This window comes from Rattus norvegicus, chromosome 5, assembly GCF_036323735.1.
Source record: "Rattus norvegicus strain BN/NHsdMcwi chromosome 5, GRCr8, whole genome shotgun sequence".
NCBI classification, from domain to species: Eukaryota; Metazoa; Chordata; class Mammalia; order Rodentia; family Muridae; genus Rattus; species Rattus norvegicus.
The window spans coordinates 132,387,187-132,405,421 of record NC_086023.1 but is presented as its reverse complement, the minus strand read 5'-3'; the positions used below and the strand labels follow the sequence as shown (position 1 = coordinate 132,405,421).

Here is an 18,235-nt window from a genome sequence, read left to right as displayed (position 1 = left end):
AAATGAAGAGAAGTTCAAGTTGAACCATGAGCACAGTCCTTGCAGTAACAGACAAAAATGAGCCCAGAGTAAAGGAGGTTGGCAAGCAGCAGCAAAATAGGAAGGATGAAGTAGTCCATTGGGTGTCACATGCTGCCTATGCTCTGGACCACCCACTACCCGACCTTATATGCCTTTGGGGGTTGGAGGTGGGGTGGCACAGAATCAAGGCACAGACTCTCGGAGCACATAAGAAACACAAGAGCAAGCTTATCTGAATACTGCTGCAAGTTTCTTTAATAACCTTCACCCAACCCCAATGGTCTCAAGAAAGCATCTCTTGTAAATACCAGCTCCTGATTGGCTGGTATTGTCTGCTTCAGCAATCCTTGGTCTCTGAGGCAGTCTTCAATTAGGTCCTCCTGCAGGAGATGACTTTGACGGTGCTTGGCTCCTGGTGTTTATGCTGAGGCAGGCAATACCATTCATTCCTCCTATAGCTACATTGGTGTTACATTCGCTCAGTGGATAAGAGCATAACTGCTCTTTCATCTCCATCTGTCATTGTTTCTTCTTTTGTGTCTTAAGATATCTTTAAAAAAAGAACAATATCTTCAAAGTATTTTTGATCTACAATTGAGTTAATCTGGGGAATTTGGGGAGGAATAGCATGTATATTTAGAGGCCCAAGAATGCATTTACATTCTACCATTTATACTCACTAATTTATCACTCTAATATAAAGTTTTTCATTCACCATTCAATGATTTAATTTTTCATAGCTTAATATATTGATATTTTTGTATTTCCCTATTCTTATCCAAGGAAAATATTTCTCAAATGATTTTATCAGTTTAATTGTAAGGGTGTGTGTTTAAATTAATTATTTTTACTCTTATGAGAAACTATTCAGGATGAGTAAACTTTTGAGCACAAAACAAGTTTCTTCTCAGAATTTCACACTTTGTTATTTTTCCCTAATATTTTTTGATATGCAACATCCATTCAGTACTCATCTAAAGATATTCTAGTAAGGAAATCAGTGGAATTGAATAGAGAATTACAAATTGCCATCTGTAAGTAAGAAGTGTTGGGGAATATCATTCACCTGAAGACCCTGACTCACGTTATATCAGCAACAATGTGTTCATAATGAAATAAGTGCCATCTAACTTAGTAACTATTAATTTAATTTTCTTGCTGAACAGCAATGAAGAAGAGTAAAGTGTATTCACATATATAGTGAAAGTGCTAAAGAATGTGCAAAAAATAATACATCTTGGTAATTTTCAAATATACATATATATGTATGTATGTATATATGTATGTATGTATATATGTATGTATGTATGTATGTATGTATGTATATGGGGCAAAATAATTTAAGTGGAAAATAGTGTCATCAAAATATCTTTGAAGAAACATAAACCTTGGCATTTTTACAAGTGTCAAAAAGTCTCAACAGACAAATTGATTCATTCCTTGAAGCATAGTATAAAAAATCTGAGAAAACAGTAAGAATTCTGTACGCTATTAACAGTAGAACAAAAAAGCCTATTATTTTTAATTTGTCTTCAAATTTCTTTTATTATTTTTATCTGTATTGTTTGGCTGCATATTTGTCTATACACCACATGGTACTTATAGGGGTCAGATAAAGGCATCAGATCCCCTGGAACAGACACAACAGATCTTTGAGAAATGCCATGTGTATGCTTGGAATCTAACCCAGTGCTTTGGAAGTGAAGCCAGTACTATTAAGCCATCTTTCCAGTACATAAACTTAATTTTTTTTGTTATACACTTCAGGTAAAAACTCATGCAAGTGAAAACTACAACCTGAATTTAAAATACTAGTGTATAACATAAAAAGCAAAATTAGAAATTAACTTTTCTTCTCTTCAGAAACTGAGTTAACTTTGGCTAATAATAAATTGTAAAGGAGGCACTTCAAGAAAAGAAATGTGTTCTATATTAGGTTTGATGTAATAGCCTTATTTACTTACATTGTCTGTATAGCCATAATGTTGCAAAGGTTTCAACATTGAAAATTGCCAGGAGAAATCCTAGAATTACAAATATATTCACCATCCAGCTACTGTACAAGGAAAATAAGGGATCTGAAAAAGAAACTAAGAAAACTTAAAAATTAGAAAATTAATGAGGCAGTATAAAAAGAGGAGTTAAATTACATCTTTTAATATCATTTTACTATGTCAAGATTTTTCAGAGTGGAAGACTACCTTAAGTCAGCACTCAGGAGATTTAGGAAAGAGTAGAGTCCAGCCTCTGATATATAATGAAATTATCTATGAAAAAAGAAGGGAAGAAACAAAGAAAGAAAGAAATAGAGAAAGAAAAGTGAATAATGGAAGGAGAAAGAAGACCAAAACAATACAAAATATAGACACATTGTTTTGCTACTAAAAGCTGATTCAATTCAAGGGGCAACCAAATATCTTTAACAAAATTATAGAAGAAAATTTCCCTAACCCAAAGAAGGAGATGCCCATGAGCATACAAGAAGTCTTCAGAACAACAAACATATGGGACCAGAAAAAGAATTTCTCCTGTCACATAATAATTAAAACATCAAATACACAGAACAAAGAAAGAATATTGAAAGCAATAAGAGAAAAATCAAGTAACATATAAAGGCATATCTATCAGAATTACATCTGACTTCTCAACAGAGACTCTAAAAGGTAGAAAATTTGGGGCAGATGTCTGCCATCCTGAACCTCAGAGAACAAAAATGCCAGCCCAGGCTAATCCCAGCAAAACTCTCAATTAACATGGATGGAGAAACCAAGACATTCCATGACAAAACCAAATGCATACATCATCTTTCCTCAAATCCAGTCCTACAATGGATAATAGATGAGAAACTCCAACACAAAGAGTGAAACTACACCCTGAAAAAGCAAGGAAGTAATCTCATTGCAACAGACCCAAAAGAAGAAAGCCACATAGACATAATTCCACCTCTAACAACAAAAATAACAGAAAGCAACACTCACTTTTCCTTAATATCTCTTAACATCAGTTAACTCAATTCCCCCCAAAAAGACATAGACTAACAGACTGGATATATAAACAGGACCCTGCATTCTACTGCATGCAGAAAATGCACCTTAGCAAAAAAGAAAGACACTACCCTAGAGTAAAAGACTGGAAAATTTTCCAAGCAAATGGTCTCAAGAAATAAGATTTCATAGTCCTTCTAATATTCAATAAAATAGACTTTCAACCAAATGTCATAAAAAAAGAGGGGCAAGGAAACTACATATGCATCAAAGAAAAAAATCACCAAGAGATATTTTCAATTCTGAATATCTATGCCCCAAATGCAAGGGTACCCACATTTCTTTTTTTTTTTTTTTTTTTTATTAACTTGAGTATTTCTTATATACATTTCGAGTGTTATTCCCTTTCCCGGTTTCCGGGCAAACATCCCCCTCCCCCCTCCCCTTCCTTATGGGTGTTCCCCTCCCAACCCTCCCCCCATTGCCGCCCTCCCCCCATAGACTAGTTCACTGTGGGTTCAGTCTTAGCAGGACCCAGGGCTTCCCCTTCCACTGGTGCTCTTACTAGGATATTCATTGCTACCTATGGGGTCAGAGTCCAGGGTCAGTCCATGTATAGTCTTTAGGTAGTGGCTTAGTCCCTGGAAGCTCTGGTTGCTTGGCATTGTTGTACTTTTGGGGTCTCGAGCCCCTTCAAGCTCTTCCAGTTCTTTCTCTGATTCCTTCAATAGGGGACCTATTCTCAGTTCAGTGGTTTGCTGCTGGCATTCGCCTCTGTATTTGCTGTATTCTGGCTGTGTCTCTCAGGAGCGATCTACATCCGGCTCCTGTCGGTCTGCACTTCTTTGCTTCATCCATCTTGTCTAATTGGGTGGCTGTATATGTATGGGCCACATGTGGGGCAGGCTCTGAATGGGTGTTCCTTCAGTCTCTGTTTTAATCTTTGCCTCTCCCTTCCCTGCCAAGGGTATTCTTTTTCCTCATTTAAAGAAGGAGTGAAGCATTCACATTTTGATCATCCGTCTTGAGTTTCGTTTGTTCTAGGGATCTAGGGTAATTCAAGCATTTGGGCTAATAGCCACTTATCAATGAGTGCATACCATGTATGTCTTTCTGTGATTGGGTTAGCTCACTCAGGATGATATTTTCCAGTTCCAACCATTTGCCTACGAATTTCATAAACTTGTTGTTTTTGATAGCTGAGTAATATTCCATTGTGTAGATGTACCACATTTTCTGTATCCATTCCTCTGTTGAAGGGCATCTGGGTTCTTTCCAGCTTCTGGCTATTATAAATAAGGCTGCGATGAACATAGTGGAGCACGTGTCTCTTTTATATGTTGAGGCATCTTTTGGGTATATGCCCAAGAGAGGTATAGCTGGATCCTCAGGCAGTTCAATGTCCAATTTTCTGAGGAACCTCCAGACTGATTTCCAGAATGGTTTTACCAGTCTGCAATCCCACCAACAATGGAGGAGAAGTACCCACATTTCTAAAAGAAACATTGAAGCTCAAAGCACGCATTGAACATCACACAATTATAGTAGGAGATTTCTACATTCTACTCACACAAATGGACAGATCATGGAAACAGAAACTAAACAAAGGCACAGTGAAGCTACCAGAAGTTATGAACCAAATGAATTTAACACATGTTTACAGAACATTTCATCCTAAAACAAAAGAATATACCTTCTTCTCAGCACCATATGGTACCTTCACAAAAACTGAAAATAACACAAAATAAACCTCAGCAGATAAAAGAACATTGAATTAATAATCCCATGTATTCTATTAGACTACCACAAACTAAGGCTGGTCTTCAATAACAGCAGCAGCAGCAGCAGCAGCAGCAGCAGAGGCAGCAGCAGCAGCAGCAGCAGCAGCAGCAGCAGCAGAGGCAGCAGCAACAACAACAACAACAGCAGCACATCAGAAAACTCAAATAATCATAGAAATTGAACAATGCTCTACTCAATGATAAGTTGGACAGGAAGGAAATGAGAAAGAAATTAAAGACTTTTTAGAATTTAATGAAAATGAAGGCACAGCATATTCAAACTTATGTGATAAAATGAAAACAGTGTTTAGTGGAAAACTCATTGACCTGAGTGCCTCCATAAAGAAACTGGAGCGATCATATACTAGCAGCTTAATAGAACATCTGAAAGCTACAGAACAAAAATAAACAAATATACCCAAGAGATAGCAGTAAATAGTCAAACTCAGGGCTGAAATTAACCATGTAGAAACAAGGAGAAATATACAAAAACTCAACAAAACTAGGAGCTTGTTCTTTGAGAAAATCAACAAGATAGATCCTTAGCTGACATAATTAGAGGGCACAGAGACAATATTCAAATTAACAAAATCAGAATGAAAAGGGAGACATAACAACAGAAAATAAGTAAATTTGAAAAATGATCAGATCCTAATGTAAAAGTCTTTGTTCCACAAAACTGGAAAATCTGTATAAAATGAATGATTTTTTAGATCGATAACAAGTACCAAAGTTACTTCAGAGTCATATAAAATAACTCAACATTCCCTTAACCCCTAAGAAATAGAAGCAGTCATTAAAAGTGTCCCAACCAACAAAAGCCCAAGCCCAGATGGTTTTAGTGCAGATTTCTATCAGACATTCAAAGAAGACCTAATACTAATACTTCTTAACCTATTCCACAAGATTGAAACAGAAGGAACACTACCCAGTTCTTTCTATTAAGCCAGTTATGCTGGTACCTAAATCACAAAAAGACCCACAAAAGAAAGAGAATTTCAGACTAATTTCCCTTAGATATTGATGCAAAAGTAATCAATAAAATCCTCACAGACTGAATCTCAGTACATCAAAATAAGCATTCACCATGATCAATCAGGCTTCTTCCCAGGAATGCAGGGATGGTTCAATATATGTAAATCCAACAACATAATCCACTATATAAACAAACTCATAGAGAAAAGCATGCCCATCACGTTGGATGCTGTAAAAGCCTTTGACAAATACAACACTCATTCATGTGAAAAGTATTGGAGAGATCAGGAATTCAAGGTTCATACATAAAAATAATGAAAGCAACATACAGCAAACCAATAGTCAACTTCAACTTAAGGGGAAGAAACTCAAAGCAATCCTACTAAAATCAGGGACCAAACAAGGCTGAACACTCTCTCCCTATGTATTCAATATAGTACTTGAAGTTCTAGCCACAGCAATTAGAAAATAAAAGGAGATCAAGGGGATTCAAATTCCGATGGAGGAAGTCAAGATATCACTACTTGAAGATGAGATGATAGTATACATATGTGACACCAAATTTTCTATCAGAGAGCTCCTAAACTAATAAACAACTTCAGCAATGTGGCTGGATATAATGTTAAATCTGACAAATCAGTAGACTTATACTCAAAGGAAAGATATTAAGGAAACAACTGATATTACAATATTCTTCACAATAGTTACAAATATCTGGTGTGACTCTCACCAAGCAAGGGAAAGATATCTATGAGAGGGAATTCAAGTCACTGAAGAAAGAATTTGAAGAAGACTTCAGAAGATGAAAAGAGCTCCCATGCTCATGGATTGGCAGGATTAATAAAGTAAAAATGGCCATCTTACCCAAAGCAATCTACATATTCAATGCAATCCCCATAAAAATTCCAACTCAGTTGTTTAGAGTTAGGAAGAACAATTTTCAAATTCATTTGGAATAACAAAAAACCCATAATAGTGAAAACTATTCTCAGCAATAACAAAAAGAAATTCTAGGGGGATCACTATCCCTGACCTCAATCAGTATTATAGTGCAATCATGATAAAAAGTGCATGATATTGGTACAGAAACAGGCAGGTAGATCAATAGAATAGAATTGAAGACCCAGAAATGAACCCACAGAACTATGGTCACTTGATCTTTGAAAAAGGAGGTAAAACCATCCAGTGTAAAAAAAGGCAGCATTTTCAACACATGGTGCTTGTTCAACTGGCAGTCAGCATGTACAAGAATGCAAGTTGAATCTATATTATTTCCTCATACAAAGCTCATGTCCAAGTGGATCAAGGACATCCACCTAAAACCAGATATACCAAAACTAATAGAAAACAAAGTGGGGAAGAATTTTGAACACATTGGCACAGGGGAAAATTTCCTGAACAAAGCACCAATGGCTTATGTTCTAAGATCAACAACAGACAAATGGCACTTCATAAAATTGAAAAGCTTTTGTAAGACAAACAACACTATCAATAGGGCAAAATTGCAACCCATAGATTGAGAAAGGCCTTTTCCAACCATGCATTTGGTAGAGGGCTAATATCCAAAATACACTAAGAACTCAAGAAGTTAGGCTCCAGAGAACTAAATAACCCTACTAAAAGTGGGGTACAGAGCTAAACAAAGGATTCTCAATCAAAGAATATCAAATGGCTGGGAAGCACCTAAAGAAATATTCAACATCCTTAGTCATCAGGGAAATGCAAATAAAAAGGACCCTGAGATTCCACCTCATTCCAGTCAGAATGGTTAAAATCAAAAACTCCTGTTACAGTAGATGCTGGAGAGGATATGTAGAAAGAGAAACACTCCTCCATTGCTGGTGAGATTGCAAGCTGGTACAACTACTCTGGAAATCAGTCTGGAGGTTTCTCAGAAAATTTAATGAGTGGTTGGATAGAGGAACACCCTCATAGAGAAGGGGGCAGGGGGTTTACATAGGTGGTTTTTGGATGGAAAACCAGGAAATGGTGTAAAGTAAATAAAAGATTATCCAATAAAACAAAAAAAAAGAAAAGAAAAAAGAATGAGTTGAATGAATTTTCTCTTTATATGTATAAATTTAGGGTCATATTTTAGTAATCAAAATTAACCTCCAAAATATCCATACATCCATTCCAGATATTTTTAATGTTTTATATTATGTGGAAAAGAAATATCTGTTGTAATTAAAGACAATGCAGCTATATAACCACAGCTTTGAAGCCTTTAAAGAATAAAATATTGTCAAAAGTTAACATTATATTTAGTGCTATTAAATTCATCACAAATTCTATTTTCAAATAGATATCATTTTCCTATTTAATAGATCCTCAAAAATTAAAAGTAATTTCTTTTTCTTTTCTTTTGTTGACTATTTTTAATTTTCATTTCAAATGTTATCCCCTCTCCTGGTTTCCCTCCAGAAATACCCTATACCATCACCCTTCCCTCTGCTTCTATGAGGTTGCTTCCCCACCCACCCACTCACTTTCTCCTATCTCCCCACTGCCCTGGCATTCCACTACACTGGGGCATCTAGCCTTCACAAGACCAAGGGCTTCAAATCCTCATGAAACTACATATAAGTAAAATATTATTAATATAATTAAGAGAACATTTTATTTTCACATTTTTTCCAGAATGGACTCTAAATAAAAACTCATAACAATTTTTGACCTGTAGTCATATATGTATATTGACAAATAAATGACAAAAATAATGAAAGTAAATGTGATTTGATTCAATAATACTTTCTGAAGCTGTATTTCTTCTATGACAGGAGCAGAAGCATCTTTTCCAGAACACATCTGAAAACACTGGCAGATTTAGTTGTTGCCTCCCACAGAAATCTGTTAGAATATGATCTTTTAACATTACACTAAAACATAGAACCCCATGCCAATGATTATTCCACATAAATAAAAATCACACCAAAACATTAATATAGGAAAACAGAGCTAAAGATATGCTACTACAATTAACATTATTTACCTTTGTTCTGTAATTGCAGATATTTAAGTAGGATTATTGCAGAGGAGACTATGAAAAATAGGGATTGTGAAAATCTTAATATGTTGTTCAATATACATTTACATACTTCACCACTAGGTAAATATCCTAGAACAGATAGAGAGAGAGAGAGAGAGAGTTAGAATTAACAAAAGGATTTCACACATATGAAACTAGCTCAAAGAGACCCAACTGAGAACAATGGTATCATTATCCAATCCTACTCATCTCATAAACAGAACTATAGCATCAGGCTTGTTTGGGGACTAGAACATCTTGGTTGGCATTTTAAGACTATTACACCTAAAAGAATTTACTTTTCTTACCCTAACAACCTAATGTAGAACAAAATCAATGGAGTGGGAAACTGGCTCAGCTCATATGAGTTTTAATCAGATTCAATCTTTTTGCGAAGAATAGCTGTGAGAACAACATGAGCTGAAATAAGTGAACTGAGTTGGATCCACAGATTCCGAAAATAAAAGTGACTTTCTCTTTCATCAGTGCAGGAAATATATTCTCACCTTTCATCTGCTAAAACCTGCCTCACTTCCTAAGCTGAACAGACAGTAAAGAGTGTCTCTATATAGATTACCAAATATGTAAACATTTTATTTAATCTTAATACCACCTTCCGGAAAAGGATGTACAAGATTTTTGAAGTAACTAGAAATATATTTTAGACAATATAGCAGACTTTTGACTTCTAGCCTCTAGAAGACAGAATCACAACTTATTTTTGTTTTGCCAGAATGACCATTGAGCATATCATATAAAATTATCTGACATTAAAAGGGAATAAATTTCCCATAACCATTATGGACTAGATTATTTTAATGACTAAGCAGTCTTCACCATCTGGAAGATGTACTGGAAATATTAAACCAAGTACTGAAAGAAATAGTAAAACAACATGGAGCTAATCATACATGTAGATCAATCCCCCGAGAGGTCCAAGCAAGACATTACTGTACTCCAGGTTGCAAAATAATTGACATGGATTTTACCTCACCTTTCATGGGCTCTACTTCACATTAGTTCCCTTTTGCTTCCAATTATCAACAACTATGGCTATCTGCTTAGGAATCACAGAATTGAGTTTTACAGTCACTTGTCTCTTAACTGCAGAACCATTACTCCAATACCATGTGTGTACATTTCTTTTTTATTGCATATTTTATTTATTGACATTTCAAATATTATCCTCCTTCTCAATTTCCCTTCCAGAAACCCCCTATCCCATTCTTCCCACTGCTTCAACAATGGTGCGCCACCACCCACCCACCACTTCTGCCTCTCTTCCCTGGCATTCCCCTACTCTGGGGCATTGAGCCTTTACAAGACCAAGGGCTTCTCATCTCACTGATGCCCACCAAGTCCATCCTCTGCTACATATGCGTCTGGAGCCATGGGTCATTCCATGTGTACTCTTTGGTTGGTGGTTTAGTCCCTGGGAGCTGAGGAGGGTTGTGGTTGGCTGATATTGTTGTTTTTTTTCCAATAGAACATTTTCAGATTGTACGTTATTGATAAATTACAGGAGTCTATCATAGAGATTTTTCTTCACGGTGTATCAGTTTTACCCTCCCATCCATATCTAAATGGAAAATGATTTTGCCTGGTAAATATAGGGCTTTTAGCTGTAGATGAGTTAGAAGATGTTTCAAAGATGGAACCTTTATAAATGCAAGTTTATTAGTGTTGCTAGTCTGGGCCTTAGAGGCATTTGAAAGAGAATGTTATAAAAATGAAATAAATATTTGTACCATAAAAGACTTTATTCCAAACTCTCAGGAATAAACTTTCAAAATGTCGTTAAGATCTTGAGAAAGTTCAGTATACAGGATTTTTTTGAGATGTATGGATAAAATAATTGCCTTTTAATCTATACTTGGGAGGGTTATCATAAATGTAGAGTAAGATCTAGGACAGTCACTAACCTTAAAGGCACAGACACTCTTAGCAGTGAAAAGAAAAACCCCAATAGACATCACAAAATGAGGCCATAATCTTTAAGCCATTGTATAACCCACCTTATTTATATGGATTTTGTTATAATTACTAAGACAAAAGGACTAGAAAGGTAACTTTATAGACATTTGAGTCTTAGTAACATGAACCAGATCTTCTAAGTAGTTACCATTCCCATCATATTTACCATACATTCTGAAGTAAATCAGTGACATGAGTTTGATGTTGAACACTATCAGCACACACAGGATCATAGTGATATCTTCTAACCACAGGGTGTCCAACTCAAAATGTTGGTCTGAATCTGGGATTAGGAAGAGAGGAATGAATCAAGACAGTTGCAGCAAAGAGGAAATAGCTAGCTTGTACCAGAAAAGTAGATTTGATTTTCAGATTCCTGTTGTTCCTTCCTCCTATATGCTCAAGAATAATAAAGAAGAAATTGTTCCTACTTGATTTTGGAGATGAGCCTCTTTGTGTCAAGCCTGGAAGAGGCTATGAGGAGTCTGCCACTCATTCTTCTCAAGCAACATGGCTTTTGCTTTTACTAGTCTATTTGAAGATTACATGGGTATATTTATATATTATATATTTATAATATAATATATAAAAATAATATATAATAAATATTTAATACAGATATTTATATATAATAATTATATATAATTATATAATATATAATAATTACATATAATATATAATAAGCATATATATTATATATTTATATATAAATAAGTGCTGACGTTCCTCACACTTCTGACCCACGTACAGTATAGTGAAACATTCTCTATTTGCTCCCTATTTTCACGTTACAGCCTGCTACACATCTTCTCTGATTCATATCTGTACAATTTCTTCTCTCACCAAGGCTGTCTCTTCAATACCCACTCAATGACAGTCTAGAATCTTGAGAACACAAAAGTTTGGCACCTTTCCATCACCCAAAGATGTTCCCTCCAATGGAATGGAGAAATGGGCACTCTTGTGCACCTGGGATGGGAATGTCAATGGAAAGGGGATGGTGTGTTATCTATTTCACAAAAATGAAATTCTATGATTTGCATATATAACCAGATCAATGAAAAGCATACTCTAGAATAGGTAATTGTATGCCTTTGTTCATAGAAGGATCATAGGCAATAATAAACAGATTTACAATCTATACTTTTATTCCTTAGGCCTGATGTAAACCATTAGACTCTATGATTCTAGAAAAAGAAGTCGAAACAGCATGAAGAAAAAGTGATGCTTTGTTCCAGTTGTCTTGAGAAAATAGAAGTAAAATATTGTAGATTTGGTTAATCTACTAATATATTTATAAATTATCTTTCTAGCCTATACTGGTGTCTTTGTAAGTATAACAGAGTCTCTTGGAAAGGGAAAACAACACTGTTACTACAACAAAAGGTATCTCTGTGACATTAAATACATTCATATTGCACAACTCTCATCACCACTCTTCTCTGTAAATGCTGCCATCTCATCAAAATTTATCCATCAGACAATAGTTTTGCATATTCTCCTTCTTCTAACTCCTTTATACCACTCTCTACTTTCTATATGTAGTGTTTGGAATATTTTAAATATCTCATATAAGTGGAATTAGTGTCTTTGCATGACTGGATTTTTATACTAAATATAAGGTCCTAAAACTTATTTCTATGGGTATGTTATTGCCCAATTTGCAATTTACTCTTATCTGTTTTAAGGCTATTGTGTATATTTCCCAGGAGAAAATGATGAAAAACTCCACTAAAAGTCACAAATCCAGTTCATGATTTTGCATTATCATATGGGCTATAGCTCTAGTTTATGGTAATGAAACGAATGCTTCCAACGGTCTTAGAACTTTCTAACAATAAATTTATTTTTGGTTCAAGTTCCTAAAAAGAGTTTTGCCACTGAGAAACGTCTCTGTTCTTATGAGTATGGGAAATTTGTGTTTGTATTGTTCATGACCCATAGCTCAAGAACAACTGTAGTGTATAGGATCACTTTCTTTTTTGTGTATTTGCAAATAATTTTCATAAGAATTTAAGGATAAAAGTGAGTACAACACATTTCAAATATATTTGCCTTGATTTTTTAATTTTCATTTTGATTCCACCTTCAAATATAAAGAGAAAGAATAACTACAGTTGTCTGTGAACATCATTGAAATAAAATAAAATATGTTGGAAAATAAAGTAATTTTGATAAAGGTGTCTTTTGATTTGTTTCAATCTATAAACAAACTATTTTAGAAGTATTTTATCACAATGGACATTTGTTATTAAATTAATATTATCCAAATTTTGTTCAATTATAGAATTTCACTTTGAAGATTATACTTAATACAATTTTTGCTTTTGTGAAATACTTATTTTATTTTGAATTTATTCTTTGAAAATTTTATTTTTTAACTGAAAATGACATTTACAGTATATTCTGATTATGATTTCCACTCCCACAACTGTCCTTAGTTCTTCCTTGCCACCTGACCCACCCAACACCAAGCCTTCTTTTATTATTTACCTTTACAAAAGTTTATATTTGATACATTGAAAATACCCCTACTATTCTCTCACTCCCACAAGCTCTGAGCTCTCCAACACATTTCCCTCCAAACTTCAAGTCTTCTTTTTATTTGTTGATAAACCAATGAGTTTAAAGAGGTTTTTTCATATTCCCATTTAAGAAAATTAGTATCTCCTTTACCCTAAAAGAACAAACCATTGAGAACAATTTATCAAGACCTAACATCTGCTGAATTTTTGAAAAATGAGGGAAGAAAGAAAAGAAAAAAAACACCACCACCAACACCACCAGCAGCAGCAGCAGCAGCAGCAGCAGCAGCAAGAACATACTACTATGAATTTGAATTTGAAAGAAATCATTTCTCTTGGAGCAGAATTATCAAATGCATCTCTCTACTATTAAGCTTGTAAAACACAGGGCTCTCAAATCAAGACACTGGGTCTGTGTTGTTCTTGTCCTTGTCTCTATTGACCTTGTTCTTCAAGCAGCAATCATTCTTCTTTTGCTAAATTTCATACTCCACATTTGAGAGAAGGCTTTTCGGGATGAAACCAGTATCTTGCTTACATACCTCTTTGTTTTAAATGCAGAATGAGCATGACTCCTGTAATTGCAAACACTGAAATTATGAGGTCCATTGCACTCTTTTTCCAAAGAGGAATTCTCTTAGACCAGGCATCTTTAAAAAAAAAGTTATAATTACTTTAGATTTGTATGGAGGCATTCTACATTGAAAAAAAAAAAAACACTTGTCCTAAGTAGGCATTATTGAGAGATACATACCAATTTATGTATTCCTTATGATTTTGTTTTCAGGTTGAAAGAGGCTGTCAGGGAGGATAGTTCTGAAGAATCTAAGCTATTACCAAATATTAGTTTCAATAATGTGAGAGCTTGGTACTAGAAGTAGGTTCCAATCTTCTGCTAATGTGCTGGTTTGAACATATGCTCCGAGACACACACACACACACACACACACACACACACACACACACACACAGAGAGAGAGAGAGAGAGAGAGAGAGAGAGAGAGAGAGAGAGAGAGAGAGAGAGAGAGAGGTGATCTTGTGGGAGGTATGTCAATGGTGAAGGGTATTCAAGTTTCAAAAGGTATTCCCCTTTCCCAGTCTCTTGTCCTTTGGACCCCCTCCTCTCTCTCTCTCTCTCTCTCTCTCTCTCTCTCTCTCTCTCTCTCTCTCTCTCTCTCATTTTCTATTATTTGCTAAGAAAAATATAAAATCTTAGATAATAGTAATAAGATTTCTGAGAAATCGCATTTATTTGTTTAATTATATATATTGAATGTTATCCCTCTTTCCTACCTTTATTATATTCCTCCCCTCCCCCTGCTTCTATGAGGATACTCCCACTTCCACCCACCCACACTCATTTCAATGCCTTGGCATTTCCCTTCATTGGGGAAATGAGCCCTCACAGGACTAAGGGCTTTTCCTCCTACTGATGTGGCTGAAGGCATGGGTCCATCCATATGTACTCATTGGTTAGTAGTTTAAACTTTGGGAGCTCTTGTGTAGTCTGGTAGGTTGTTGTTGTTCTTCTTTTTTTTTTTCTTTTTTTAAAAATTTATTTATTTTATGCATACAAGCACACTGTAGCTGACTTCGGATGCAACAGAAGAGGGCATTGGATCCTATTACAGATGGTTGTGAGCCACCATGTGGTTGCTGGGAATTGGAACTCAGGACCTCTAGAAGAGCAGTCAGTGTTGTTGTTCTTCTTATGGGCTTGCAAACCCCTTCAGCTCCTTCAGTCTTCTTTCTAACTCCTCCATTTTGGTCCCCTTGTTCAGTCTAATGGTTAGCTGTATGCATCCTCATCTGTATCAGTAGGGCTCTGGCAAAGCCTCTCAGGAGACACCCACATCTGGCAACTGTCACCAAGCACTTCTGGTCATAGCAATGGAGACTGGGTTTGGTGGCTGCATATGGGATGTAACCCCAGGTGGGACAGTCTCTGAATTACCTTTACTTCAGTCACTGCTCCACTCTTGGTCCCTGTAATTCCTCCCATAAGTATTTTGTCATATATATATATATATATATATATATATATATATATATATATATATATATATGGAAACGTTATTTCTACAGGGTATTACATAGTGGATTTCAAATAAGTAGGCCCTCTCTGCCCCACAAAAGAAAGGGTGAAAACAAAAGTTGCTTCAGACATGTAGACTCGTTCAGAGGGTCAGCTAGAAATGTAAAATAGGAAATAAAGAAACTAGAGAGAAATGCATAAATATTCATTCTCAAATTTGAAGGTGATGGCCATACTGCACACTACATTGGAGGAGATCTAGAGGGCATGAATATAGTCTTGAGAGAAAGAACGATGACAAAAATATACAAAGCTGAAGATTTTAATTTTTATTGGTACATTATTCATTACACATACTGAATAATTTATTTAGGGTATTTTAATTCAAGTATATTGTAACCATTGGCTGTGTCATCCTGATTCAATAAAATCTATCTAGCTCTCATTCATTTACCTCCAAGACAATTTTGTTTTACATTAACATAATACATATTTAAACAGTTTCTTGTATCTATGTAAATTCTATAATCTACAACAGAGAAAAATTATATCTCTTTGTCTTAGTTATATCAGTTAAAATATTGTCTGTTTCATTCACTTATGTCCTAAAGTGACAATTCTACTATTTATAAATGGAATAAACTTTACCATGCATGTATATGACATTGTCATATTTTTTCTACTACTTTGTTACAGGCTTCAAAACTGACCTCACACTTGGCTACAGGGCATAGTACTAAAATAAATGGAAGTGTACAGTTATATGAATTGCAAGTGGCTTGGAGTCTGTGGAGCATACACAGAGTAGTGGCAATATGGGACATGCCAAAATTCTAATTTAGGTTTTTGAGGTACCTTGTTTTATGGTTGGTTATGTGGACATGTGAACCTATTGTAATTCCAGATATAAAATCTGTAAGAAAAGAAAAAAAGCATTCTACTCAGATCTAGTTTAGTGGACTGGTAAGTTCCCTGGAATTATTCAGAGGAACAGAGTTGACTCACGAGCAACTTAAATAAAAGGTCCTCCAAAGTATGAATGGTGAGTTATGAAAATTGCTTCCTTGAAGCTCTGCCTCCACCTTACATGGACATCCATGAAAGACTTCTTCTTCAGAAATGGTCTACTGATTATATAAACAATAACGTGGATGAGAATGATGAGATTTCTAAGTTGTGTAGGTTTTCTGATCCCCTTTTCTTTCTAGGAAAGAATGTTTCTCTTTAAAGGAAAACTACACATTCCTCAATCCCTTCATTCACCACTTGTATGCTTTTGTTTCGCTTTTAGGACAGTTTGTTAAATTTGCAGATAGATACATTGAAGTCAATTATGTTTTTCTTTATGGATGATAATTGTTTCAATGTGCTTTAAGAAAAGTCACTTATTTTCAGGTTCATGAACACAAATGTCCACAGAGACTTCAAGAGACAGGTTTCCTTCTACATTATAGTACCAGAAGTACTTATGGGTAGAAAGATTAGTGCTTTGAATGTAGTTTGTTGGGCATTCCATGAATATTTATTAAAACAATAGTGGCCACATTACATGTTCTGACACTATGAGATGGCAGTCAGGGAGGGAGGTTCAAGCTCTGCACTATGTACTCTTTTATTGTTATGTAGCTAAAGTTTTGGCATCTTCAGAAATAGGCTCTTATCATCTAGTTTTGGCATATAGCCCATAGCAGTAGTGTTGTTTGTGAGGATTTAGGCTTTCATTGGCCTCAGAGGCTTCTGTAGAATTAGTTCGCCCATGGCAGTGAACATTTTATCTAAAATGATTTTGGTTCCTAACAGTGCCTTTTTGTTGGGTTTTCATTACATTTGAAGGCTTGCAAATAAAATCTTCAACTATTGATTTCAGGGCAGCTTTTCCAAATCTATAAGACACATGTTGGCCTTACATAATGAAGTTTTTTTAAAGGATGGCCTACATCTTTGAAGGTTCACTGTGATCTAATTAATAACAGTTAACTGGTTCTGAAGGGCTAAAAGAACACTAATAGAGAAACATGGACCAGGATGTATACAGCCTTTTAAAAAGCAATGTTGGTACAAATGAATGGACATGAGTGACTGACCATCTAGCTATCTAGATTCCAACCATATTCCATAGCCCATCTGACCTCCACATCTTGGGTGTTTATATTGCAGGGTTTCTGAGGATATTTCAACCCGTAATGGCCCTAAGGTTGTGCCAATTTATGGTGCTAATTCTGCTTCAGGCCTATGGAGGTACAAGGTAATTTATAGCCTATTGTGCCTACTGTTACAGCTTGTTACTCTGCTTCTGATCAACTTTTTGCCTCATGGTATCTTTATTTCATCACCCATAACTGATTAGTGAAAGATGATGAATGAAAATCTTTACTTGTGGTACACCTATTTTCATAGAATAAAACACATCACATACTCTGACAAGAGATACCTGCCAAACTCTATGAAAAGCTCAATAATTTCCCTATGCTGTTTTATCATTTATGCCTTTTAGAATCTTTTTCTCAGGTTCTAAAGCCTCCTAGGAGCACAATGGTATATAGCATTTGCTATTTTGATTAAAATATCCCCAATTATTCCAAGTCTCACATTTCTGTTTGAGATGATCTAGAAGACCCTTTTGTCTTTGACCTATATTTATTCCATTTTGATTTAAGAATACAATCTAAATAAAATGTCAGTCATTCAGATCTGTCAAAGCCTTTTCTATCTAACAAAGATCATATTCCATCATGGTGCTCAACAATGCTACTAAAGTTTCATACCAGGATCAGAATTACATTTTTCCTTGAATTTCTGTAAACAAGGTATTACCGACATTGTAACCTGGACACCGAAGACTTCATCTAAAATAAAATTGCTTGGTGATGCCTATTCATTTGCTATTGTCTTCCAACCCCTGATAATTATGG

At 35.3% G+C, this 18,235-nt stretch overlaps 1 protein-coding gene across 1 annotated transcript in view; it reads right to left on the bottom strand.

The window, feature by feature from the left end:
• Positions 1-255: 255 nt before the first annotated feature.
• Skint4l1 (selection and upkeep of intraepithelial T cells 4 like 1) overlaps positions 256-18,235 on the bottom strand; it is a 185,474-nt gene continuing 167,494 nt past the window's right edge. Inside the window, exons 16-20 of the mRNA XM_063261325.1 lie at positions 13,831-13,938; positions 10,930-11,046; positions 8,754-8,879; positions 1,986-2,111; positions 256-571 (exon numbers count right to left, since the gene is read on the bottom strand). Of these exons, the coding sequence (XP_063117395.1) occupies positions 528-571; positions 1,986-2,111; positions 8,754-8,879; positions 10,930-11,046; positions 13,831-13,938 (521 nt within the window). The 3' untranslated portion in view covers positions 256-527. The remainder of the gene's footprint in view (positions 572-1,985; positions 2,112-8,753; positions 8,880-10,929; positions 11,047-13,830; positions 13,939-18,235) is intronic.